The 27,283-nt window shown below is 40.4% G+C and overlaps 1 protein-coding gene across 6 annotated transcripts in view; it reads left to right on the top strand.

Moving 5' to 3' along the window:
* The window catches only part of PDE8A (phosphodiesterase 8A), a 149,350-nt gene that overhangs the window by 88,130 nt on the left and 33,937 nt on the right, over positions 1 to 27,283 (top strand). For all 6 annotated transcript variants that reach the window (XR_003993031.1, XR_003993030.1, XM_030496727.1 and 3 more), the window contains one exon: positions 26,501 to 26,557. Coding sequence is in view for 4 of the 6 variants with exons in the window: in XM_030496726.1 (XP_030352586.1) it covers positions 26,501 to 26,557 (57 nt within the window). In the remaining 2 variants the exon portion in view is untranslated. The remainder of the gene's footprint in view (positions 1 to 26,500; positions 26,558 to 27,283) is intronic.

The following is a 27,283-nucleotide window of genomic DNA, read 5'->3' as shown; positions in this document are numbered from 1 at the left end:
GTATTGAGTAGCTACATGGATTAGTAATGTTTTGTTAGCATTAATTCAGCATGCTGTCAGTCACTTAGCGAGGGTCTGCTGTCAGTAAGGGATGTCTCCACTTTGGGCAAGGAAGGATCTCTTAGTCTAAGGTAAGGAATCTCAAACCTTGAGAGGTGTACCTGCTCGAGGGGAGAGTCACCTGGTGTGCAGTCCAGCTACAATTCAGGGAGAGCTTAAATTGGGCTCATCCTGTTGGTCACATTTGTAGAGTGAAGTAGTTGGCTGCTAGTAGTTGTAGTAGTTGGATGCTAACAGCAATAAACCGTTGGTGCACTAAAGTACTTTTGCTTCAGAAGACATGGGTTTGGAGCTAAAGGAACAAGAAATGCAAGATTCAAGACCAAAAGTACTGGAAGAGTTTTTCTTGGCATGGAATTGTAAAAATCTTGATATATGTTAGCCTGAATCTTATGCCTGGCATACACATAGTATAAGGCATAATATCACAGTGGAAAAACAAACATATTGTTTCTAAAAACTCAAAGCGTATTTATATGGTATAGAACTTAGTTTCCTGCTGGGACAGCTCAGAGCCAGGACTGGGAGAGCTGTTTAGGCCAGGACTATGTTTACCTTTTGTTCCTGTTGCATTTCTTGGAACGCATCCACTGTAACGCTCAGGAAAACTGCTCTGAGGAACAGCACATGTCTTGCATCTCCTGAGTGGGGCCGAGACCAAAGGCAAAGCTCAGAACAGAAACCTCCTCAAGTGTCTTGACCCAGTTCATTTGGGATGAGATGCCGAAGTGACTGTGAAGAAAGCAGAACATTCTCCATTTAGATTACACTTGGTGAAACACAGACCTTGTTCATTGCCTGCACAGCGTGCTCCAGTGCTAGTGAAATACAGAAAATGGGAAGCTTTGGAAGAATATGGTAATGACAATTTCCATGTGATTTGCAATAGTTGTTTAATATATGTCAGACAACAAAGAAATGGGATATGGATTTATCAGTATCAAATAGATGTAGCTGCATTTATTTCTTAGTTTCATGCGAATACTTACTCTGTCTTCCTCAGCTTAGTTGCAGAGAAGTAAATTTACTGCTTTTGTGTTATAAGGCAAACCCCACAACTTCTTAGCAAATAGAAATGATTCTATTTTCAACATGGTTCACAGCTAACCTGCTACTGTACAGTATGTACACACCTCTTTTAAAAAACTCAGTTGATCGTAGGCATAATTTCCTATTTAAGCTGTGTTGTACTCTGACCCATCCCCTTATAACAAGCCAAGATAAAAGAAGAAACATTTTTCCATTCTAAGCAGTCATTAGGCATTACACAACTATTTCCTTTCTACTTTCTGGTTTGCCAGAGCCTCATTCAAATTAAGTAAGATAAGCGTGGCCAGTCTGTTGTTTTCCAGTAAGGTTTTTCCTTTCCTTTTATGAATCTATGAAAACTTCTTTTATGAGTTCATGTGCTCTGGAGATGTCAGTAGGCACTGAGATTTGTATTTCATTCTGAAATGTCTATGAGAAATGTAATTATACTGTTACCTCCTGCTAGGATTTCTAGTGTCTTTACTAAAGTACATAGTTCATCCCAGCTGTTGTAATAAACAGTGAAATTCTCTTTGGGGACTGACAAAATCAGTCCGAGTGCAATCCTAAGAGCAAGATGTAATTCTGCTAATGTCTAGGTTGTCTGATTGAAAATGAATGTGTATTATAAACTTCCTTGTCTACAACACCAAGCCATGATTCAGCAAGCATTTATGCACAAGCCTAACCTAAAATTCTTTTAGTTTTAATAAGATATGTTTGTGTGTTGCCCTGGGCACGGCTCTTTCTCAATGGAGATGCATGGCTTTGGTTTTCAATAGAATAGTTTCCACGGAAGTCAGGGCCTGTACTCTCTCTAGGCATTTCCTAGAAATTGGGATTCAACTGGTAAGGATCATCAGATACATTTTCTGTGTCCAGCTGCTTATCTGTGTGTGCCTGCATCCCTGTGCAATCCTTGCCATTAAGTTATGCTCAAACTATTTTGAGTTACTGCTCACAAATTGCAGCTTATACAGCTGTCATAATGATGTTTACAACCTTTATTTGAGTGTGTTGATTTTTACTTTTTTTGGTTTTAAATGCTTTCACTTAAAGGAAAGTAAATCCTTTACTTCTACAAACTAACCAGCCTTCAAATCTGAAAAGGCTGCTACAGAGTAGGAGGGAATAACATGTTTTTCATTTCCATGGTGAATAGGGCAAGAAATATTATATTCAGCCTTAATTATAGAGAATATTATAGTTTGATAAGTTGGCAAAACCTCCAAACAGAGAGGACAGTGAAGCAATTCAGTAGATTGCTGGGGGAATCATGAAGCTTAAGAGAAGCTTAGGCAAATATGTATTAAAGGTGACATAACTATATTAATCCTGCCTTGGGACAGACGATGATCTAGATAACCTCTGCAGAGGCCTTCTAGCTCTGTGGTTTGATGTTCTGCCCTGTGAAAGTATAAAAGTATAAGCTTTTCTTGTAGTGTAAATTATTGACCAACTTCTTTGCCCTGTGCAGGATGATCTCTCGTCTTTGGCTACCTTTTGTTCTGACTTACATATTCCTGTGTTTGCTGCTTTACCAGGGCATGCAGTGGAACCAGCTCTTTCCCCCTTTGGTCTTTATTTGTGGTACGTGATAGCTCAGGTTACTTCTGTCCAGCCGGGACAATTAGATGTGTGATAATCAAAATGCTGGTTTTCCTATTGCAGGTCTCATTTGAAAAGTGGCAGTCCTGTATTTGGGAATTGAGTGCTGAAGAGAGCTGTCTGAATATTGATTGAGGGCCTGACTGTGGGCACAGGACTTAATCAGGCTGATCCTTGCCCTTTTACCCTGTTTTGCTTTGCACTTAGTGCCTTTCTTGCTCAGATCGAAGTCCTGCAGCAGTTGTGACCCGTTTCTGCTGCGCTGATGCAGTACTGACAGCTCCAGGGGATTAAAAATCACTATGCCAGACAGAAAAAAAATACACTGAGCTTGAGAATTATTTTTTTTCCTTTTAACTCACAGTACATTTTGGTTCGCTGCTGACATTTGAATGTTTGAACATTCAAGATTCCAATTTTTATCTGCAACTGTGAGAGGCAGAAGTAACCTTTTTGCCAAGAAACCCCACATTCTCATGCAGTCACATGGCCCCAGGAACTGGAGCTCTGCCTCTGAGGGAATGATCAGTTCTTTTCAGATCCATTAAAGAAATTCTAGACCTGGTAACATCGGTACTTACAAGTGAAGAAATAAAGAAAATGTTATGGGGAGAACATAAAGCTGAAGTACTACGAGGAAGAAAATCATATCCAAAATTGTTTAGTTTAGAGACCTTGCCAAATCAGTATTTGGACCTCTCCCAGAAGAGTATTTCCATGTTCTGAAATACTTTAAAAAATTATTTCCAGTGCATAAAAGAGCAGAGTGTCTATATCATAGATCTGTATTTGCCCTGAAGAAAAACATAAATCCAACATATTTGTGAAGAAATTGTTGCTGCTTTAATATTCTGAGGAATCACTGCTGTCTTTAACTAGATCTTACTCATGGTTTTTCTCTGTCAGCCTGTCATGAAAGCTCCCGGCTACTATGTTATGACACCATTTCTCAAGAGCTCATTTTTCAGCCCTTATTGTGTCTTCACTCCAGTGTGCCCTAGAACTTGTCCCCTCCTTAAATTTATATTTTGTATGTAGTATTCTATCTGTTTTCTAAATTTTCTGTGTAGAAACAATTGCTTTTTACTAGAAAGTGAATTTCTTTTTTTTTTCAAGGAGAAAAATGCTTCATTCAGAATTATATATCGAGACATGAAGGACTTTTATAAATCAAAGATGTGAAAGAATGTCCCACCAAGAAAGAATGTCCACAAAAATGATACCCCAGCTTTCTAGTCTGCGATTTTCTGAGATGTTCATAACAGGCAGTTCCCTTAAAAGGTATCAGTCTCCTTAAAAACATCAATTTTTCTTCACCTGCATTTTTTCTTTCTTTGCTCTTCAGCTGGACAGGTAATTGGGGATACTTGAGGTGTCTGTGCAAGTAGGAATTGACTGCTGAAATGTTGTGTTCAGAAAGCTGTTTCCACTGTGTTCAGGAAAAGAGAAGTCACTGCTGAAAGTCATTTTAGACAAAAATTATCTTATCAAGAATTGCATCAGAAACACCCTGGTCCCATAAATCAAATCTTCGTGTGATCGTTTGGTTACATCAGCATGATTACTTTGTTCATGACCATTTTTTGCTTTTTAAGTATGGTTAGGTTCACTGTTCATTAGTGATTTTCTTTTCTATGTTCAACTCTTGCATTTCTCATGCAGCCTGGAGTCTTCTTCCCCTAAGTAGACAGGTTTCTTTATGCCCACCTTTAAATGGCATAATGTCATTTCCTCGCAAGTCATTCAGCCAGAAAGATAGATTTGATTTTGTTTTGTTCAAACTCCTCTGCAATGTTGAAGAATTTGAAAGTATACATTCCTAGTATATGACCTATTTGGCTGTATGGTGATTATTAATATTACAGAAGCAGCTAAGAGGAAATGACATCAGTAGATAAGATGAACTGTGCAATAGCAGAAGCTTTATTCACACTGAATACACTATTCATTTGCACAGAAAGATCATTTCTCAATTCAAAGAGGAATATTCTAATTTAAGGCCTAACTTCAGCCATATGTCAAAATCTCTACAGAAACAAAGCTTACCACTGTGCAGTGATCCTGTAAGAAACACATTCCCCTTTGTGGATGGGCAAATGGTAGGTGCATCTAACCCGCGGAGCTCTCGTTTTTCCTGACAAGCACTCTTTTTACATCAGAAAATATTTCAATTTAGTCCATTTGCTAATTTAACGTAAAGTGACTCAAAATAGGTGTAAAATATAGGGAATACTACAGTTAGTGGTCTCCAGGTTAACTCCCCCATAAACTTAGGTTGGGTTTCTGTTACTCATTTAATCTGATTAGAAGGTGCTTTTACACTGTCCTGTAGAAGTAAAATTTTAAAATACACTTCCATAGAACAAAATCATGCATAAAAAATTAACTGAACATAGGTGTTAATGACAGATACACCAGACACAGAAAGTTAAACTTAGTTCTCTACTTAGCTGCACAGGAAAAAGCTGCAAATGGTGGTTTGGCTTGCAGAATCAATCTCAGTGGTATGGCATTGTAGAGACAACTGGAAAACATTTTGTATTTTGTGTCATACCTGCTAGTCTGGGGCCTCAGACCATTGAAGATGGGGAGGGAAATCCTGTAGGAGTTACTGTCCTTTTTGCCAGACCCTATCAAGAAGAGATAGTAACCTCTATCAGCAGATTGCTCAGCACAGCCACCCACCCTTCCTATGCTGTTCTCGCTTCTGTGCTTGCACACAATAGGATTCCATCGTTTCATTTCTATTTAAAACCACATGCTGCCTGCCTTTGGTCACCATGTTCACCTCTATTGATATAAATCAGTGCTTAACAATGGAAGGCTCTGAGTAAGTGTGCCATGTAGATGACAGACTTATATAGACATGTGACACTTGGGTCATGTCACACCACCGTCATCGCTGTTGCTGCAGGTCAGAGCCAGGTCTCTTTCCCTAGACATATATTAGCCATAAGCCTCAGTGGAATGAAAGTTTGGGAAGGAAGTTGTGGTAAATAATGTTTTCATCCTGAAGCCATGTGAGTTTTGCAGAAAACCTGTCTTCTGACAAGATTAACTGTTTGACATTGTTGGCACACCCAGGTGAATATCATTCTCTGATAAATACTTCAGAGTTACTCCAGACTGATTTGCTTATTCTTGGAAGGTTTTGCTAATGATGTATATATTTTTAATCTTGTCATGTAATCAAAGATAGAGGAGGATGGAGAATGATTAGCTTCGGAGAGGAGTTTGTTTTCTAAGCCCTTCTTATATTCAAACTGAGGAGTCAGGGAAGAATCACAGAACTGGTGCAGAGTTGTACTCTGCTAAAATGACAGATTAATTGAAACCAGGAAAATCCTCATGTAGGTAGAGAGAGGAATGAGAAGCAGTTTTGGTTTTTTTTTAGACATGCTGTTTTTTATTGGCATTTGTTGCTCGTTGGGTGTGTGGTTTTATTTATGTATTTTTGTCTAGCCATTTGTTAGTCTGTGGCTACTTGCCAGTATTTAGGAAGAACAAAGTCTACTCATATCACTAGAATTATTTTGCAGATAGATTTGGCCCAGTATGTTTGCCTTGTCATTTGACTGCAGCGTTGACATGGTTATTGGTGTGTCTTCCTCCCCAGGATTACATACTACATTTTTTGTCTCTGAGGAGAAGAGAATTTGGCAAGGAGAGCTGAGAAGCATCTGGCTCTTTCCTGTTGTTCCCTCTCTCTGTTACTGAGAGTAGGGCAGTCTCATGAACAGCTCTAAATTTAGCTGCTTATTTTCATCTTAAGAGTCCGTTCTGCTTAGATTTTGGCTAGGAGGGATACCTGGGTGAGAGGAGGGTGCTGGGATTGTACCTCCTGAATTGCATTCCCCTGGGGAACATTCCTGTGTGTTTTCTGTAAGGTTCTCAGATTTTTCCAGATTGTAAAGCCCCAGCAAGGTCCTGGTCAGACTCTTTATCAAGAATTTAAGAACTAACTTGTTTAGAATAGGACTTACTTCTCTACATCACTTTGACAGGGATAGCTCAAAAGGCAATATAGAGGATTTGAATAATGGTATGCCTCAGTGGTCTCTTCCAAATAGATGAGTAGGGAGGAGAATTTTTCCAGAGGCTGACATTTTCTTGATTTGGTTGATTGGAATGGAATAGTGAAGCTCCATATTTGTGGTCAGTGGTCAAATGTTACTTCTTGCAGTTAAGAGATCTTTAAATTGGACAGAGATGAGCAGAATGACATTCAGTTAGAGCAAATATGTCTTCCCCTACACTTCCTTTCTGTCTGCTATAACCCATCTTTGAGTCATCGTACACTTAGCTGACAGGTTATTTTTCCATCATATGTGACATTTGCCCATAGCTGGAAAATATGAGAGCAGATTCCACAAAGCAAACACAGAAATCCAAATAGAAGATGTCATACCTACTGTTTGGTTCCACCAGCAGAGTGCTGAGCTTCCTTCATATCGAAGTATTTTAACAAGAATATTATATATGATTGTGTGTATATATATTGTATATATGTGTAAGACTGATGGTAGTATGATCATAACTAAATGGCACCTGCATTTCTGACACTGCCTTCCATACATTCACTGAAGTTTATCCTTTTTATTTAAATCAACTGTTTTAAAATAATGAGAACACTTACGAAATATTTAGAATATCAACAATATGAATTCTCAAAAATTATGTTTTCAGGATCACGAAGGTAAAGACTTGGAGTCAGCTCTTAAACAGACCAAACTGGTGTAGTTCCTAGATTTCCGGGGAGCAGCTCCAATCTGCATCAGCCGAAGCTCTCTCCCTGTTTCATTGAGACAGTAATTTTCATGCAAAACACACCAGACATCACAGGATTCCAGTAGTTCCGGCCCATTTGTCTGCTGCTGCTAGGAAGTTGTTTACTCTTTTGTATCACTCTCTGCTGACGTCTGCTCACTGAACAATGTCATCAAATTTCCTGTTTTTTGGCTAGTGGAAAGTAGCTCCCCCACCTCATGCTAACGCTTTGCTGCATGGAGGTCTGTGGAGCCGGATGCACCCAGCAGACAGGATGTAAGGTTAAATGCAGCGTAGCTAAATAAATAAAGTAGGTGTCCAGTTGTGAACTAGAGCTGCCTACTTACCATGAGGATAAAGCTGGCAATTTGAATATTGAGCAGTGATAAAAACCTACATTTGTTTCAGGTTGTGGGTTTTTTTTAAATGGCTTTTGAATTATTTTCTTTTTCCTGTGAGTGTGTTTTCATGCAGAATTATGTTAGTATCTTCCTGAAGCAGCCTGAAATAGTTTATAATGTGGTGCTGTATGATGTATGTGTGAAAACACCTCCATCCAGGTATTGCAAAACATTCTGCAAGCTGTTGACTGTGAGGCTGCTAATGCTGTAATTCTGTAGACAGAGGAACTGTCAACAATGCATTCATCATTAGTTCCTCTACTAGCTAGCGCAGCAGAGTCTGGTTGCTGAGCTCAGGAATACTGAAACTCTGCCAGGGGTCTGATCCCCTTACATTTTTGGTTTGCTTGTTTTTTGGCCAATGCCACAGGGTTATTAACTTCCACTTGGACAAGAACCAGTGATAAGCAGAGCAGACCTTAGTTCAACAGTTCTTCCAGACAAAGCTTGGGGCAGCTTTAGTTGAGAATACTAACATCATTATCACCATCATATTTGCCTCCTGTCATCCATACCCAGAGGAAGCACCTATTGCAAAAAAGAAACCACCTTTGTAAAAACAGGGCTTGCTCTGTGCCTTATGGCACTTGAGTCTTCATTAGTTCACCTTACTTGCAGTGGTTTTTATGCCTGAGGCTCAGGACATTATAAATACAGTGATGAATATCTTTATATGATAAGAGAAACAGTTTTAAAAGTTTCAGTTCAGTTAAGATCATCGTTAGCTCCCAGTTTTCTCAGAGCAGCTGAGAGCCTACGGTAATAGACCTGGATGATTCCCAGCATCAAGAAAAATGGCTCACTAGTGCCCTAAAAACTACAACATCACTTCTTGTTGCTCTTCTGCCATTACACTGCAGTAGTAATACAGTTTAAACTGATGGGATTTATGGACTAGGTCTTACAGCTATTGAGCCCTACCTCTTCTGTAGGTCTGTCATGTCATGCTCCAAATGGTTCTCCCCAGTGTTACTCTGTCTCCAAACCCCATTTTTCCTTTCTCCAAAGAGCTTGTGTGTTGGGCAAAGAGCAGTTGATCACTTCATGAAAGCAGTTCTTGTAAGGAATCTTCTAAGGTCCTTATTAAAAAACCAACCAAACAAAACCCAATCAAACAAAAATCCAACAAACAACCAACTGCAACCAAACAGAAAAAGAAAAAAAAAAAAAGCAATTCAGAACATATGGAGTTGCCCTGCAGGGCAGTGAAACAGTCGGGGAACATCTGACGACAGACCAACAGGGTACACTGGAGACATATAGAAAGAACTGACCCAGCATTGGGGCTGTTAAGTTCATCGTAATTTTTTTAAGGTTTTTATTAAGGTACAGCCAGAACGTTTTGCCTAGTGCCTTTCTCTACTAAATTCAGTTTCACTACACTGTCCCAGTAATGTTTTCAGTAACTGGAAATAGTCTGAGTGTGTGAAGTACTGAGTGTGGAGCATGTGGGCTGTCACCTCATCGAAATGCTGAGTTCTCTTTGCCTTTTCTGACTTCTTCATGCCTGGGTCTGTGCAGAAACAAAAAAGCTGTTTGCCTCAGTATCTTATTTTATGATCAGAAGGGAATATAACTGATTCCTCCCCAGTACAGAGTTCCTGTTCTTCCAGCATCCTGCATGCCTAATGTGGGCCAGAGTCAGTATGTAAATGAACTGGATGCAGTTCTTCCTGGCCATGGATACCTGTGTGAATTTGCTTTGCATTGGCAGGTGTTTGGTTGCATTTTCAATGAGATTTTCTCATTAAGGTTGTATCAATCCCTAAATATGAACATTCCCTGAGACAGGCTGCCAAGCTGGATAAGATGTGGTCAATTTACAGTTTAGTGAGTGAAAACCTTGCACTCTGCACAAGTAAGAATAGAGAAGTTGACTAGTCTGTGGTGTAGACCTGCCCATAGCACAGGACTCACATCAGTCACCTTCCGATTTGGAACAAGCACTTGTCTGTGCGGAGGGAGGCTCAGAGAAGCAGGAAAGGAGACGGCTGCAGACAATGAGTTTAGTGCCTCGGCAAAGGTAACGCTTCATCCAAACAATTGGCAGGGACTTCTCTCTCTTTGTTTCTCCCCTGCCCGTCTTCCTCTCTATGTATTCCCTGTTCCCTCCTCTACATATTTTCAGAGGTTCATCCTGTACCTTTGTGCCCTCCTATCAGATAGCAGTGGTGGTGTTTGATTCTTTTGACCTCTGCCCCCCACATCACTACTCTGTTTGCAGTACTGCCCTCTTAAACTCTTGTCCTCTTTTCCATTCCCCTTCACAACTACTGCTGAAGTTTGAACCACTCATGGTGTTACAGGCATCAAAAGTAACTTTCAAGGCTACATTTGCCCTGTGGGAAAGGTGGACATAACTCCCAGTGGCCTGTGTGGACTGAAAGGCTGGATAGAGCACTCCATCGTCGGGGAGAGGGGACCAAGAGAGCATGCTTTGCCATCCAAACTGCTCTACAGAGCTGCCTGGAGATGTGCCCTGAAAGCTTGGTAGGCCCCAGGAGGCCTAATATGGTGTATTCCTTACCCTCCAGAGGAAGAGGAGAGCTCTGAACAAATTATGCCTCCAGGGCATCTCAGTATGGACCTTCTTCCTTGGGCTGTTGACAGGGGTTGAACTCAAGGGCTCAAAATCAGCTTTCTGCCTCCTGCTCCTGATTAAATTTATTCATAACTTGCCCTCATGGAAATTTATAAGTACAGTTGCAAGCTTAAAGTCCTGAAAATGTGTCATTCATTTTATTTCTAACAAATAAATTCCAGTTGTTTGCCTTTGACTCCTGGAGTGATGATATAATCAGCTTGAGGTTCCAGTTGTTCAGTCTGTGTTAGATGACAAAAGAGAGAGTGAAATGAATGCTCTCACCATTGCCAGTGGCTTGCAGTCAAAGGGACACAGTTTTTCCAACCAGATGAAACTGGGAGAGTTCCAGATGAGACTGGGAGAGTTGTGTTGAGAGAACAACTGTTAGTCACTGCAGTGACGGAACAGTAATCACTAGATTAAAAAGAAAATAAAAATAATCTTGTATGACAGAAATACTGGAAATAATGGAACATTTCGGGAAGTAAATATGTTATCATGTACTGTAAAAAATAGGTCTGTACTTACCAGAAGGTGTTTCTTGCTGCAGACTGTGAAAAGCTGCTTACGTGGGAAACACTGATTTGCATAGTACTCCTTGTAAAGGCTGTAACTAAATTCTCCAAGTTGAACTTGGGAGAAGAAGTGTTTTTTATTGACTGGCAGAGCCAAAAGATTCTTCTTACTCTAGAAAAAATAGCAAGACAGTCAGATGGTGGTTCTGGTAACTCTATATGCCATGCAGATTTAAAAATCATAAATGGGCTAAAAATATGAAAGATAATTGCAAAGCAAAATCATCAGTTAAGCTACTAAGTTGTCATTAACACTGAAATTCTGTCTTAAAATGCAGTCTGAAGTAGAAATATAATATGTGGGATAGGAATTGAGAAACCCATAGTTCCATGTTGACAGTACCAGCAAAATATTATTCCCCAATAGGCATGTTTTTCTTGTAAAATAAACAGACCAATCTTAAATGCTTGAAGTACTATTAGTTTGTGGTTCAAACAGGCCATACTTTACCTCTTTCCCAAAGAGTAGCAGTGTCCGGGTTGTATTATTTAAGAATAAAGAAGGGGCATGAGGTTGAAATATCACACATGCTTGGTAGGCAGCGTGTTAGATTTGACTGACAAAATAATTCACAGATGATCAGCTATTCAGCACTCAGGGCCAGCTGCACAGAGAAGGAAGGACACGGAGAGCCGTGGTGGACCTTCTATTTGTACGAGTGTCCTTTTTAGCTGTCATTGCTCACTGAACTCAGAACAGGAGGAGTGCAAGGAGACAACAGATGCACTAGAGAATTGCTCATCCAATAGTAGGAAGTTGTCGTTTGTGTCACGAAACCACTGCAAATCTTGCTTGCTTCATCTGGAAAGTATTTCTGGGTACAACTTCATATTGTGGCCTGCAAGTTTTGTTGCTCTGTTTTGTGGGGAACGTACTGTGAGTAATTTATGTCTAATGGAGTAGTGGTTTGATACCACCTCTACTATTTTCCTGCTGTTTCACAGAAGGTTTATTTTGTTGGAATGCATTTGAATGTTCTTAGCAAAATTAGATTACAAAATATAACGGGATAAAATGATGTATCTCGTAGTATATTTGAAGTCATCCAGAGTTCGACATATTGGTTCAAATTAATCAGTGAAGAAAAAAAGCAGAACTTTGGTGCTCCATGGAGGATGCCTAGACTGTACATGTTAGTGGCTCATACAGTTAGTCAAAATATATTCCTGTTGCAACATAGTACTAAAATTGCAAACTTCAACATTTAGCAGCACATCATTTGTTTTGTCTTTGGAGCATAAAGACAAAAGAGATGCAGAAAAATCTGCTAACCACACAAATATGAATGTGATATGAACATTTGTCCTGGCTCAAAGAAACATGCAAGCACATAAAACAAGTCAAATGAAACTTCCAATGATTGATAAAAGCTTTCCTAATCGAGGACACTTATTTCTCTTATATTTGTAGTAAGTAATTACATCCGTATGTTCAAAGTTCATAGAGGAAGAAAAAGAAATCAGGTGATCTGTCTGATTCAAGAGTTCAAGCTACATCAAACTTCAATGAATTTATAGGTTTATTTTTATTTTTCAGTTCTCCAAGTGACCTGTAGCTTTACTGCAGCTCTATTGGCACTGTTAATAAAGTGAGTCTTTTCCTTTCTGTCTGCTAAATGAGACATTAGACTTTATACTAGAAAACTATTTATCCCTGATATCTAATTTATTTGTAATGAATGTGTTATATTTACTGTTTCACACAGGCTATCTTTACCATTAAACAGGTTTATAGAAATGCAGTAGGACTTTTACACATAGCAATGGTTTTGGTTTATTCTAGTTCTTACAAATTTCCAGCAAGGTTTTGTGTCCTAGAAATCCAGCTGAGCTCAGAGTTACGCTATGAAACTGCACTAGCTTGGATATTTCATTAACAGAATTTTTCTGTTTGCTTTGGACGTTCTTCTAGTATTTCATTGCTTGGGGGAAAAAGGCAAAAGAAAATAAATGAGCACAGTTCGGTTTTTACTCAGCATTGCTAGAGATAGAGAGGAGTTTCTTTTTTGCATGTTACAGGCAGGTCTGAGGAGCTCTGGGTCCCTGCAGTTTGGTTGTGCAGATACGTGTGTCTTCCCCTGGGGAGGACACTGAGGCTTGCAAATTAACATTTCCTGCTAAAATTCCTGGTAAAAGCTCCCTGCCAGAGCTATCAGCAGTCTGGATCACTGTCTGGGAAGAAACACTTGGTGCAGGGGAGGAAGAAGGAAATGGTGACTGTGGACTTATTACTAATGTCGCCAGACATGACTTTAATGTCTATTTTCTCTTGTTTGTTCTTTGGCGTAAAGCTTTCGCGCTTGCGGCAGAAGGCTTAAGCCCATTGCATCCTTTCTTAGAAAAACCAGCGGAGTGAGAAAGCAAAAATGTTCAGGGTGGAAACATATTTTGGATAGTTACAAAACGAGCTTCCATCTTGTCAGATGCCATAATTTCTATCTCAAGAGAGACTGATTTTGGATGGATGCCAGTTTTCTTTGCACAGGTTGACACCATTTCATTATATAATGACTAAATGGAGCCTCTTTCTTTCGTGTAGCTCCATTTTCTAATTCATCATTGTTATCCAAATGAAATGAGGATATTTCTGCCCAACTAAATGGTGCACCATGGAGCTCTTTAGCATGTGACAGAGCGGCCCAGGCTCCTCACGTGTGCACAGCTCTAGCACAATTCCTATCGTAGGACATGTGTGCAACTCTCATCTTCAACATCAGACCTTTTTAGATGAGCTAGATAGATTTAGGTGTCAATAAAATTGTGCAGAAGGTGGTCCTCATATTTGAGAAACTGTTTTGCTGCACGAGTCTTGACTTGCTCTGCTCACATTTTGCAGTCCTTGCTGTGGGGAGCAGAGAACCTGCTTGTTTCAAAGATCACACACAGTGCTCTGGTGTTCATACGGCCCCTATGGAAGGGCCCACTGTAGGGTCTGAGGACTTGTAACTTGAGGAGACTGATAAAGCTTCTGAAAAAGATTTCCCGACATCCTACGCACATGATAGGGAAGACAAGCACTGTTTTAAAATAGCTGTCCAAATGACATGCGTGATATCCACATCTGCTTGACCAAGTGCACCTTTTAACCACTGCTAGCTGACTGCTCCTAAGTGTTCATGGTTTTATACAGCATTTATCTGACTATGCAGTTTGCAGGTGAATGCACATGTTTAAATTACAGATTTATTCCATGTTTTCACATCTTTTCTTCCTAACCTCATGTTCTTATCCCTGCATGTTATAGATGTTCCCTTCAAACATTGTAACTGCAGCAAGACTCTCTGTGAAAGTTTCACTCCCATCATACAACTGGTAAAAAGTATCTGATGCAAGTATCTCAGATGATGTCTCTCTTTCCTGGAAATCTCAAGGTTCAATAATTTATATGAGGCTACTCAACATCTATAGATTATTATATGCTTAATTATGGTCCTTGTACTTTATTTGAGAAATACAAACATTGTACCTGGAGAGAGTGTATCTAGACAGTACCCATGTCAATGAACTTCACAGTGGGCAGGATTTCATCTTAAGTGGATATTTGATACCCAGCAGGATTTGTTTCTCAGTTAATGGCTACAGTGGCAGGGTGCTTTATGGGCTTCCTTGCTGATGAGTTGTTTATTAAAGAGCTGCCTTGTGGGAGACTGCTCTGCTGAGACCTTGGTTGCCACAGTTTTAGTCCTGTCAAACTTCACTAAGAGGTGGTAACATATAGGTTGCTTCTGCATTTCTAGAGAGAAAATCATGCTAATAATTCATTTCATAGCAGCAGTGTCGTCTTTGGCATGTCCAGCAGTTCTTTTCTAAAGGAATTGCTACTTGTAGGCAGAATGTGCAGAGATTGCTTTGTATATACTATATATAATAGTGTAGTTATTTTTTCAAACAGATTTTTTCTAAGTTAAATGAAATGGAGTGTGCCTACCTACAAATCCAGATAGAGTGAAATTCTATCTGGAATAGAATTTCTGGTTCTGTCTACAAGAGAACCAGAATGCGAAGTTGCTTTGCTGCATCAAATTCTACTTAATTGCAACTCTGATTATAACGAAACCCCCACTTCATTAAAGACATGCAGAGTTTAGGGGGATTGGCATGGCTGTAAAAAGGTTCTACTGTACTTAAGGAAAAAAAAGAGTGATCCCATCTACCGAGCATGTAATACTTAATGAGCCTGTGGGCTGGCAGAAGCACTGTGTGTTACTGAACCAGACTGAGCAGAAAACCAGTGTCAGGTTTCGAACTACCCTGTAGGTCCTCAGAAATGAAGAGGCATCTGTATTAGAGGAAACCAGTCAGTCATCCTTGGCCAGTGAAGTTCAAAGTGGTCAAAAGAAAGAAGGAATCCCCAGACTTCTTGAATCCATTTGTCTGTTTTCCTCCTTACGACAAAGCCTGGAGTTAACCTGTTGGATTGGTTGGTTGTGTGAACAAGCAAAATTAATGCTAAACCTCAGGGTGAAAAAAGGATGCACTACTGTGAATTTCCTCATATTTTTTAAAAAGCCATCAGAATATTCCTGCAATCTCAAGTCTTCATTTATTGGAGACAAAGTTTTCTATTTAGAAAAGGCTTGCATGCCAAGAACCTCTCTTTTGGTTTTCTCAAATGTCAATAGGCAGTTGCAGTCAGCCTGGGAAACCTGCATTCAATAAACAAAAATACTGAAATGTTTATTACCAGAACGGAACATTTGTCTTTCACTGTACTGGCCTCTGTCCCACTGACTTGGCATTTATTCTACCTGTGAAATCACATCTTGGAGACTGCATCGTTGCTGTCTTTTAGAGCAGTTCCCAGGCAGGATACTGGACAGAGCACAAGTGAATTCGTTCTTACCTAAGGTGAGCAGAGCACACCTTTTGGACCATACAGAAAACCACATGCCAGTGGTGTCCAGCAGGTTCACAGACACCTGAGTAAGCTATGTGAAGCTGTTGTGTGTGGCAGATGGTTGGAAGAATGGGGAAGAAGAAGGAGAAGGAGGCAGCTCCATACTGTCAGTATCCAGTCTCAGGGGACTAAAATCATCTGGCTTATCCAGGATGCCCACATACGTGAAGACTGGAGATGTGTGAGATAAAATAGCAATGATAGGAGCTCATGTGCAATTCTCAGTTGGTCAGGAGGGGAAATCTCAGCTGGCTGCCTGCCCAGCTGTGATCTGACAACAGTTTGCTGCAGGTCATTTGACACTGCTTGGGAAATGTATGCTTTTGTGATAATGGATGGCAGGAGATAATAAAAATTACTATGGTCAGTAAAGCCTTAACTGTGCCAGTGCAAACGATGGGTTATTAGTAACAATAAGAAAAGCAAGTTTGTTCCTTAACAAATGGAGGCTTAGGACAAACTAGAGGTCTTCTAGGAAGCCTGACAGATCCACTGAGCGGTTTATGCTATTTTTGTGCTGTAATTTTTGTGCTTCGCTTGGTCTGTTTGTGGCAATTGCAGTATTGGTAGATAGTGCCATGAAAAGTTTGTTGGACATAAAGAAAGTAATTGGAAATCTTCCTGATAGACTGGAACTTCCTTTTAGTCAGACTGTTCAACTCCAGATGGTTCAAGGAAAACTGCCACTGAAATTCATGTGCGTAAAGAAAAAAAGAAAACTGATAATGGAGACCTATTATATCCTGATCTGTCTGTAGTCATCTCTAAAATAAAACTAGCAAGTGGTGTTCACTAGAAAGAAGAGAACTAGCTGGTAGATATGAAACAGATTAGTGCTTATTGCTACACTCCGGGATCTTGCAGAATCACAAGAGAGCAAGCAGTTTTAATAATATTAAACAATAGAACTACTGTGCCATATTTAAGTCTCCCAGAGTGCCGTGCAGCTCAACTGTTAAAGTGCAGGCAGCAAGAATTTCCCTTTGGGCCAGAAGAATGTAGTATTTGTACTAAAGCTTCTGCTCAAGTGGGGGGATGGAAAGTCAGCTCCAGCCTGCCTGCAAAATTAATACACCTGAGGCAACAGCAAGCAAATGAGAAGTTCCTTTTCAGTTAGACAAAGATGTTGGTAAAGCCAAAGCTGGATTTATTTGCTTGGACTGTTGCAAACTGCAACGTATTTAATGCTCTGGTTTCGAATGCGTGTTGGCTGATGACCTGCAAAACTTAAAGACTGATTTCTTCTCTGTCATCTTGGCTAGCCTGTACATCTGTGTGGAGATGCCAACAGATGAGAGCACACCAAAACTTTTATATCGGTGCTGTCATATGAGGAGTTACTTGGTCCCCAAAGCTCAGTTATAGCTCTCCTAGCCAGTGGAGTAACCAGACTTGTATCAGGTGGGGGGAAAAGGAGAAAGGAAATAGGTGTCTCGGCCTGCTGGGAACTGCTGGATGCACAATTTTTATGTGGCTGCCTTTAAGGCATTTTATGAGATCGGGTGTGGCTGGTGCTGGGTGGAAGGGGCAAACCAGAGAGGTCCCAAAGATGCTGGAGTACAAGGGAATAGCTGCTGAAACTCAGAGAGGTGTAATGCCCACACGTACGTGCTGTTCAGCTGCCCGCAAGGTAACATCTCACAAAGGCGATTACAGCTGTTATTTGCAAGTAAGCCTGGAATACCAAGGCTGCCTGACTTCAGAGGACATGTGCTCTGAAGTGCAGGGTATTCTAGCTGACCCTTGAGTTCTGTCATAAACAAAAAAAACATGGAATTAGGTGCTAGTACCTTAACAGTGACCTCTTTTTTCTTCTGAAGTGATTCAGTTTCTACATGTTGCACATTCTATTCCTGTTACCCTTAAGCTGGACTCGCCAAAAAAGTAAATGCTTAAAAACTACATTTGACTTTGAACAGCTGAAAATGTTCATGCTACTTTTTCTTCTTTTCTTTTTTTTTTCTTCTTTCATTGATAAAAGCATCAATTTCTGCAATCTATGTATAGAAAACCATTATTACGGGGTTTTAAAATTATTCTAAAGTACAAGCCAGATCATTTAAGCTGCTGTTTTTCTCTTAGCGCAGGACATAACTACAAATGCTCTATGGCATGCCCTCACCACACAGAAATATTTGGCTACAGTTTAGTTTGCAGCCCAGGGATCTGACGTGGGGAGCGCTCACAGCCTCCACATGAAGATCTGTGCGTGTGTGCCTGAATGGAGAAGTTACTGAAAAACTTTGTCACAAAGTGGAGACCTTAATGAAGACCACAGTGTGCCATCTCAAATCTGCAGATGAAGGCCTAGAGCACTTTAAATTCAGTGCTGGTTGGTTATTTGGCAAAATGATGACCACGGGGCACAGACCAACGCTAAGGAAGATCCACATCTCCAGGGCTGTTGTGGAGCATATGATTCACATTTTTTCCCTTCTAAACAGACAAATAGATGGAGTTTCAAGCCCTGTGTACTTGTGCATAGCATACAGGCCTTTAAAGGATCTCTGAATCAGGTAGATGCTGCAGCAAATAGAACTTGCTAGATTTGAATGGCTTTTCATGTGAGGACTGGTTTCCATTCAACTTTGTTCTCCGAACAGAAAACATCAATGTGGATTAATGATTAGATGGCTTTCTTTTTCTGACTTGTCTGTGGTTTATTCTGTCCTTTTTCGGTGTGCGGCTCATTGAGAATGAGGTCTCTTGTGGAAGTACGTAGTGTGAGATTTGCATAGTCAGTTTGCTGGAGTGGTATCTGCTTACCATAGAAGCCTACAGTAATGCTATGGTTACCAAGTCATAATGTAAATTGTATTTGAGTTATCAGAAACTATTGTTTTGAATTCCAGAAATTGGTGGGTGTTTTCCAGAGACCAGATATCATCAGTGGCCCCAGTATTACCAGTGCCTGCTGCTGTTGGTTGGCCAGGACGCAGGGGTAACTGACGCTATGCCGAGAGACGCCGGGGCTCAGCACAGTGTGCTGGGACTGTCTCTCTCCCCCTGTCCCTCAGTTCCTCTGAATGTAAAAGTGGAAACAGCAACCATTTCCTCCCTCTATAAGTTTTGGGTTCTGTGTGATAGTGCTGTGGGCACGCGAAGTGATAATGACATTTGTTTTATCGCTTAAGTACCCTATCAACAGCTAAATTCCCCCGAATTGTTAGCATGGTCTGTGTAAAAGTTCTGACCTTTAGCAATGGCAGGGATAGCTGACTGCCTTTTGTCCTGTCACTGTACAACTTTTCCACAGTGGGCCACTCGTCTGGGCCAGAGGTCACCCAGACCTTACTGCATTACAAATAATAATAAAAGTCACTTTGGGAACGCATCATTAATTATTCCCAACAAAATGGAATGATTCACTTTTGCTAGTGCCAGGCTTGCAGCTTGATAACCAAAGTTTCCTATAAAGAGTGAGAGGAGAATTTATAAATGGTACAAAATGGGAATTCTCAGTGGTGTCTAAAGTGTGCTAGAAGGCAGCAAGCTCAATTTCACAACAGTATTACTCCAGTTTTGTTCTAATTTCGCTTTACTCATTGCAGTGGAATAACACTGAAGAAATGCAGTGGAGAATTGTGCCCAGAATACAAACAAACAAACATGTATAATAATGGTTGGCATGTGTGGCAAGCCAGACAATTAGCCAAAAATGAGCAGAGTCCTCCTCGGTCCCGGGAGAGGCCTGGTGAAACCAGGGTAGCCAGTATCCAGCACTGTGTCCTGGCACAGCAGGGAAGCAGTCCTGGTCCCAGCTGGGTGTAGGTAGCTTCCTCAGGACCCAAGTTAACACAAAACTTGCCCCCAGGCTGAGCAGTAGAAGAGGGGCTGTATTTTAGGAGTGGTAAAGGTGTTGTGAGGAAGTCAGGAATAAGAGAGTGAGTCTCGTGGCTGACATGGCCAGCAGCCTGACTCGAGCTCTGGCAATTCGTTATGCTCAATAAAGCTTTTCTTCTCACAAAACCTGCAAGCAGTCCAAATGGTGTGAATCAGAGGCCATAGTTTGGCTCTTAGGAGCTCACTTATGTAAAATTGGTTCACAACTGGTACTAAAACTTAAGAAGTGGAGTAAGAACACAGAGGCTGTGTTACCCCATTGCTTACACTGACTATTGTATCATTACATGGCAGTATCACAGATAATTCTAGGAATTGATTTTAAACAGAACATAGATAAAAGGAAAAAGATACTGGAACAGAACCTCAGGTGATTTTCAGACATCGTAATATAGATCTAAGTCCATATCGTTTCGTTGGCAGAGATGCATCGGTGGGAACCCGGTTTAGATTAATGTAAATGCTAGATTTTATCAAAGCATATTGCACTGATACAGCATGCTACCCTATGAAACTTACTGAGTCTGTGACATTTGTCTGCATCTTTTATGAAACAGAAATAGGAAAAAATGGCTGGAATTAACAGGTTTCGTCTAGGTTCAACAGCAGTTTTGGTAAATTTTAGTTGCCTCTCAGAACTCTTGTCTTTGTGTTTCAGTGAAGAATAAACTGAGCACGTACAGCTTAGGGTCTTTGAGAGCCGGGCTTACCTTTGTCCTTGAATCTGTTGAGCAAAGGCAGAAACCTTGGACACTTTGTTCCCTCTTACTGTTTACTCGAACTGTTGTGGCCTCCAAAGAAGTATCTGCATGGGGCCAGACTCCCGCTTCAATTATGCTGAAGTAAATACAGCATATTCTCTTCATATTTGGTGGAATTAACCTGAATTTTCACTGTTGCAAACCAGGTTGGAGTTCAGCCTGTGGCCTATAAAAATCATTTTATGCTCTGAACAGTTGTGTGCGTTAGAAAGATCTGCTCAGCCAGCATTTCATGTAACTTGTACCAATGTTAAGTTTGTAACAAAACAGTTCTGTCAGGGTCTGCAAGGAAGATGTGAGCAGTGATGTTAAATGTCTAGCAGAAAGTGCATGGAAAATAGGAAACTAAGCTTTAAATTCTCTACTTAGATTTCCACCGAGGAAGAGATAGGTAAATGATCACAGATTTGTGTTCATATATTTCAGAAAGAGATAAAGATTATTATAAACAAAGAAAAATGTGAATAGTGAACACCTGATAGCTGATCATGAACATGGAGACTTTCTTGTGCAGAGATGTTAGCCACACTGGGCCACAAAGCCCAGCTCTGCTGAGATAGAGGCACCATGCTGGTATGACCTGGGTGGACTAGATCCTGGACCTTGTCATGCCACTTTATACTGAATGGGTTATTTCCTAGCTTTCAGCACCCAAGAGGATTTGGCTATGGTTTCTGAGAAAGGGTATTACCATGTAGAATTCAAATTTCTGCTGCTAGTAGAGCCTGCATCAGTTAAAGTTTAAGGTAAGGTATAAATCTGTGGGTTCATTTAGGCTTTCATTTTCTGGGGTTATAAGTCTATGCTTAAAATAGCAGGCTTAGAAAAAGGGGTTTTTTTCATTTGTAAAATTAATCCCTTTTTTTTTTCTTAGAATTATCAAAATTCAGTTTAAGTTAGCAGTCCTGTAGCTCCTAGCACATCTCGATGATCAAGACTGTCAAGTCATGCTGTGATAACTCATGTTTATTTATGTCATGTACCTAGTATATGTAGAAAACTGAAGTATAAATTTTAAAGATCGATAAAACACTTTTTTGTGATGTCTTAAAATATGGATCCGAATACAATGATGAGTTTTGGTGGCTGTAGTCCGTTAGGACCAGTGATGAGCTTTAATCATTGTAGCTATCTGTGTCATGTATTATAATGAGTCAGAGCCTCAAGGCTGAAGTCTTTATTTGAAGACACAGTTACTTAGTGTTAAACTACTAACAGAAATTCTCTTCTCATTATCTGCTTTCTAAACACGGATGCTAGCCGTACAGCAGCACATACCATCTGCAATCCATTCTGCAAAAGTTTATGTCACTTCTTTGTTCAAGTTATTTGCAGGAAAAATAAGCTGTCACATCTCCTGCAAACTCTAACCTGGAAAAGGTGAGAAGAGCAGCAGGAGCAGAAATGCTATCAGCTGCCCTTTAGGGGAGGGATACTAGCACAGGCCAGTATATGGCCACACAGAAAGTCATTCCTGTCATCTGCACAGCCCTGAGGCAGAAAGGAAGTGATTGGGCAGTTGTGGATTGTGGAGGAGGATTTCAGGTGAGCATTTCTGCTCCCCAGGATGCCAGCAGCTCCCCAGCCAGCCCTTCTCATGAGCGGATAGTGCAGCACCAGCCCATGGTCCTGGCTCTGATGAGCTACCTTGGGCTGTGCCGGGCTCTGTTTTAAAACATCCCCCAAAAGCTTCATAAAAGAAGTGCCTTAAGAAAATCAGCCTCCAGAAGGAATGTATGTGCCCTCCATAGCAGGAGTTAATAGCCAAAGGATTTTTTTGGGGCTGACTCTGCCCTTTTAGGAGGTTTGATCTTCTCTCCAATTGGTCATGGTAAGAGAGGCATTTTGGAGAAAGCCAAGATATGAGACCTCTAGCAAATGGGAGACCTGTGGGCTGCTTTGATGTATTCCACATGCCAACCAGGCAGTTTATCACCATAGAGAGCATGTGGATCAAGCTGGCTTTATTTCCACCCTTTATTCCTTTCTACATTTAGTCATTGAGCAAGTTCATTTAAAGATTTTCTAGCTGTAGGAAAGAAAAAAACCCCAAAACCCAGCCCAGCAACCATGAACAGACCATTCCTGTAGATTCCGTTCTGGTAAAATGTGAAGAATGACTCAGTGAGAAGTACTTTACCAGGTTATATCAGGTCAACTCTGAGTTTGTTGTACTTTAATCAGATCAGTCACAGTTGCTTAGGTCTCTCTTTTTAAAGCTAATTGCAGTTGTTTTTGTTTACCAAACATTCACTTTTCTCTGGGCATTGAAAACATGAAGCATTTCCATCAGCAATTTCAATGTTTGCAACTTGACTGCTACAACATGCAGATGTGAGTGTTCTAGTGAGTGTTAAGCTGCACGCAGCAGTCAGTAGAAGACTCCCCATTGACAGTTATCATATGTATGGCTAATGGCACTGTCTTGGGACTGATCTCACTTTGTGCCAGGGCCAATATGGAAAATACAGTGTTCTAATAAGAAAGGCAAATTTTGGGGAAAATAAGTGCTACCGGGAGTCAGAGAATGTAAAATGGCTGCAATTGCTGTGTGTGTAAGCGTTTAAAGGAGCCTGGAGTTGATTATCTGCTGTGTCTCTAAGCAGAGGGTGTAAGCCCTTGCTGCTGCAGTAACTGAGCTGCTGTCTGCAATTAAAGCTAACTAGTAGTTGCTGACCTGCAGCCTGCTATTACAGGCATCTCTTGCTTCCCAGAGCTTGAGGAGCTGAGCTGCAGCTACTGTGGAGTTGCACTAGCACATATGAGCCACAAAGGTTTGCCTTTCCAAAAGCCTGATAATTAGTTAGTGTTGCAAACTATTCTGGCATTTAGGTGTCTTTGAGACCATGAGCCCTGGCACCAGCCTGCACTCCTGGGGTGGTTTAAGTGTGGGGCTGCAGTGAGAGCAGGCTGTGCCGTCAGAAACCTGCAGCAGGACTCCTTCCTACCCCCTGTTTGATTTGGTCCCAGGCTTCAAGTTATGGGCTGGCCTCTGAGGCTGTTTGGCCAAGGAAGGATTTTCAAAAGACTTGCATTCATAGCCAGGGAGCTCAAAATGTCCTGGACTTGGGCCTTGTCACAGTCACATATGCTGTACTTGTGAAGTTCACATAAGCGGCTCTTTGGCAAGGGGCCCAGCTCTATCGCAATCCATTCCAGGAACCTACAACTATTTCTGCCTCTCTGTCCTCTCATACACTTTCTTACAGGTTTGTGCCTGCCTGGAAGGCTGTCACATGCGTTAAGTCCTGTCTGTCAATCTGAAAATGTACTTGTGTTTTTGTTTTTCAAGTAGAAAAGAAACTTCAAGGAAGAAGTACCAAAAGGTGTGAGTCAATAAAGATGTGTCTGTGCAGTTACTATACATGTGACCTTTGGCTGGGTTTTGTTTCCTTACAAGCTTGCAGCATTAGAGGTATTTTAAAAGCTTGTTTAGTTCACCCCTAGTTGAGAGTTTCTGCTAATCCTTGCTGAAGCCATGATTTTTGACACAGTACTTAATCAGCATGTTACTTGTCAGTGCTACCAGCAGCACACAAAAATTTCAAATGATTAATCAAGTTATTTGAACCGATTTCAACAGGATTAAGAATTAACTGGAGTTCACCAAAATTTTCCAGCTGAGATGCAGACCAGAGTTTTTCTTCTGCTCAGGACAGCAAGTTAATGTGTAACAAGACAGTTTGTCTTATTTGGGCAGTACTGGTAACTTAAGCTTGAATGGTGCATAGACAGGTATTTTCAGTGTAGAAATGGCCACAGGTTTCTGGAAGAAAAATTTTTTCAGGCTCAGTCCTTCAAATACTTTGACAACTATTCATTCACAACTTTTTTAAAAGAAAGAAGGTTCTGAAAAGCAATAACTGGCAATTGATCGTGTTTGTTTAAATTTATCTTTAAGGGTTTCTCTTATTTGTTAAAATTCCCCTTGGGCTGGGACTGATAGTCCAAGGATATGCTGGCCTGATAGAGGTGGTTTTACATACCCTCAGAAACCAGTGAAGTTCAGTTCTGGATCTGAACCTCACAACTCAGGCCCTGCTCTTGGTGAAACAGAAAACACTTGCTGCTTTATGCTGGCAGCTGGAGTGTACAAAATAAATGTTTCAAAATTGAATTTGAAATGCTGTTATAGTCAGAGAAGTGACTGTAAAAAGGCATCTCTTACTCAATAGACATGCTCCCCCTCTGTCCTTCAGGCATTTCTGCTGGTCTTACTGACTCAGGACAGGTTAGGACTCTGTCAGTGCTGCAAACCCAGTAACACTGGTGCAAAGAGCTGGATTCCCTCCTGCTATGTGCATTATCAGCAAAAGTACTTGCTATTTTCTAGTGCAGATTTTGAATAATTGGATGATGGGCCATGAGGGAGAATAAAGCAGCTTGACTTTTCCAATTGAAGAGATTTTTGGTCTCAAAATTAGAAAAAAAAAAAAAAAAAAAAAGACTGGAGAGTATTTAAACTAAGCTGATCTGACCAGGGTGACTCTTGTTTTAATATCAGCTTTTAGAGGCCCTCTTAAATAACAGAGGCAAACACTGGTTCCTGGCTTGGTTTTGCGGGCACTATGTTGCCATTTTTCCTTGACTCATGTTTCTTTCTTATTTAATGTTGCAGTGATGACTTCCAAGTTGATAAATAAGTAAAACCACACATGAGAAACTCTGAGGGCTGAGCAGTGGAGCAGTAAGGTTATAGAAGGAGTGGAGCGTGTAATTCTAACGGATTTTTCTGTGGAACATGCTGGTGATTCTTAAAAATTACTTACTGGAAAAATTCTAGGCTGCAGAACAATAAATCTGATCTTCAAGTGTGGTTTTACTTTGAAACACAACAATGTAAAAATGCCACCTTTGTACTCATAAAATCTTTTCTTTGTACATATGAATCCAGAGATATCTTCTGTTTACTGTGTTGCTAAAAATAATTTTATTCTCCTTTTTTACTGCAGTTACTTTTGAAGAGTCCATGTAACTCCAAGGACCACTGGTTGGACTCTGTTACCCCTTTTGAATTATTATTCCTGCTTTTCAGTTTTAATTTCTGAGACAAGAAGTGAAAAACATTTAAGCATGTGAAAGTGCAGATACTCGTGGGAATTCCCAAAGAACCTAACCTGTGTAATCCTATTAGAGTCTCCCTCTGTATTTATGTGTTTGACTACTTCAGAAAGTCCCTCCCATACGAGTTGAAGAGTCATTCATGTTCAAGCTTGATTAACGATTAATCATATCAAAGAGAAACAGTTGCGATCAACAGCTCTTCTGGTAATTGACCTCCATTCCTTGAAGTGACACATGAGAAGGAAGCTCAGTTCGTGCTGAACTTTGCCTGTGTTACTTGAACGGAATCTAATGTGGGAATCGCTGGCATGCAGAAAGCGTGACGTATGTCAGCATTTTTGCAGGGTTTTTCAAAACAAAGTTGCATGCTGAATATATGCATCATCAAGTAGAAATATCTGAGTTCTGAAACCCTCCCTGGAGGGGCTGGGCAGGAGGGAATGCAGCAACGCTCTTGAAGAAATGAAATTAGTGTGGTTTTGTAACACCTGTTACCTGTGACATTCTGAAAGCAAAGTTTTTGCCTTTCTTCTGGAGATATAATGCTATTTTGGACTTTAAAAAGAGCAGTTTTTAAACGCTTCCATGTTTTGCAGAACAGCTGCAGTGATACAGAGGATACAGAAAAATAACAATCTGTCTACCAAACTTTCATGACTAATCCATTACTTTATGCTTAAAATAACAATAAAAATGCTTTGAAGAGTAACTTGTTGATTTCTAACTCTTAATGCAGCTTAGCATATAAATTTACAAAAGCAGACTAAGACCCTCATGAAGAAGCAACCTCATAATGATAGCAAGATATCTGTGGGAGAGTGGTAAATTAGAAAAGTCTTCTCTAACAGAGGTAATTTTTCTTCTTACCTAGGTGTATATCTATTAATATGATCCCCTGTTATTTCTTCTAGGCACCAGTAACAGATGTGCAGTTTGGTCCTATGAGACTTCGTCAAGATCAACTTCAGGTAATACAACAGTTCAAACTGATGTCTTAATTTCTAAAACATCGCAGATGTTAGCTTAAAATTTATGACTAGAATTTTTTTGGTATAGAGATCTTAGAGCATTTTTATCTAGTGATAACATACACCTAACAGATTTTTATGATGCCATTCTATGTGATATCCTAAAAATCCTGCCAAACTCTTTTCTCCAACCATCTCGCAGCTCATAAAAGTAGAGCTATCTATTTCTTTCTGCTGTCAGTTAGCGTGTCATCAATTTAGTGTGTGCCTTGTTTTGTATTTTACTGGTAGTCAATTCTTAGTCAGAATTTCATCAAAATGATACTAAGACAAATGTTCTGTCAAGGTCTATTACACCGCTGTTATTACTAGCATCAACCAAATCGTCACAAAAGATATGAAGTGAGCTTAGCAAAGTATGTTTTTTTGTTACTCATTGTGGACTGGCATTAATTCATCCTCCTTTATCTCTTTATTCACAAGGGTCATATGTCAGTTGTCCCCTTATTTTGTCTGGGATGGGTATGAGCTTTGCAGATAGATGACTCCTTTGGACGACTTCTGAAGATTCTCCTGTATCCCAAGGCATACTGAACCATTAATAATCCAAGATGCTCCTCAGTCAGTAATTACAAAACTCCTGATTGAAAGTAATCTGGACCCGATAATTTGAAAGCATCTGTCTTCCAGAACTGCAGTTCAACATCTTCCTTAGCTGTTGTCAGA

This window comes from Strigops habroptila, chromosome 9, assembly GCF_004027225.2.
Source record: "Strigops habroptila isolate Jane chromosome 9, bStrHab1.2.pri, whole genome shotgun sequence".
Taxonomy (NCBI): domain Eukaryota; kingdom Metazoa; phylum Chordata; class Aves; order Psittaciformes; family Psittacidae; genus Strigops; species Strigops habroptila.
This window is presented reverse-complemented; position numbering and strand designations above follow the sequence as displayed.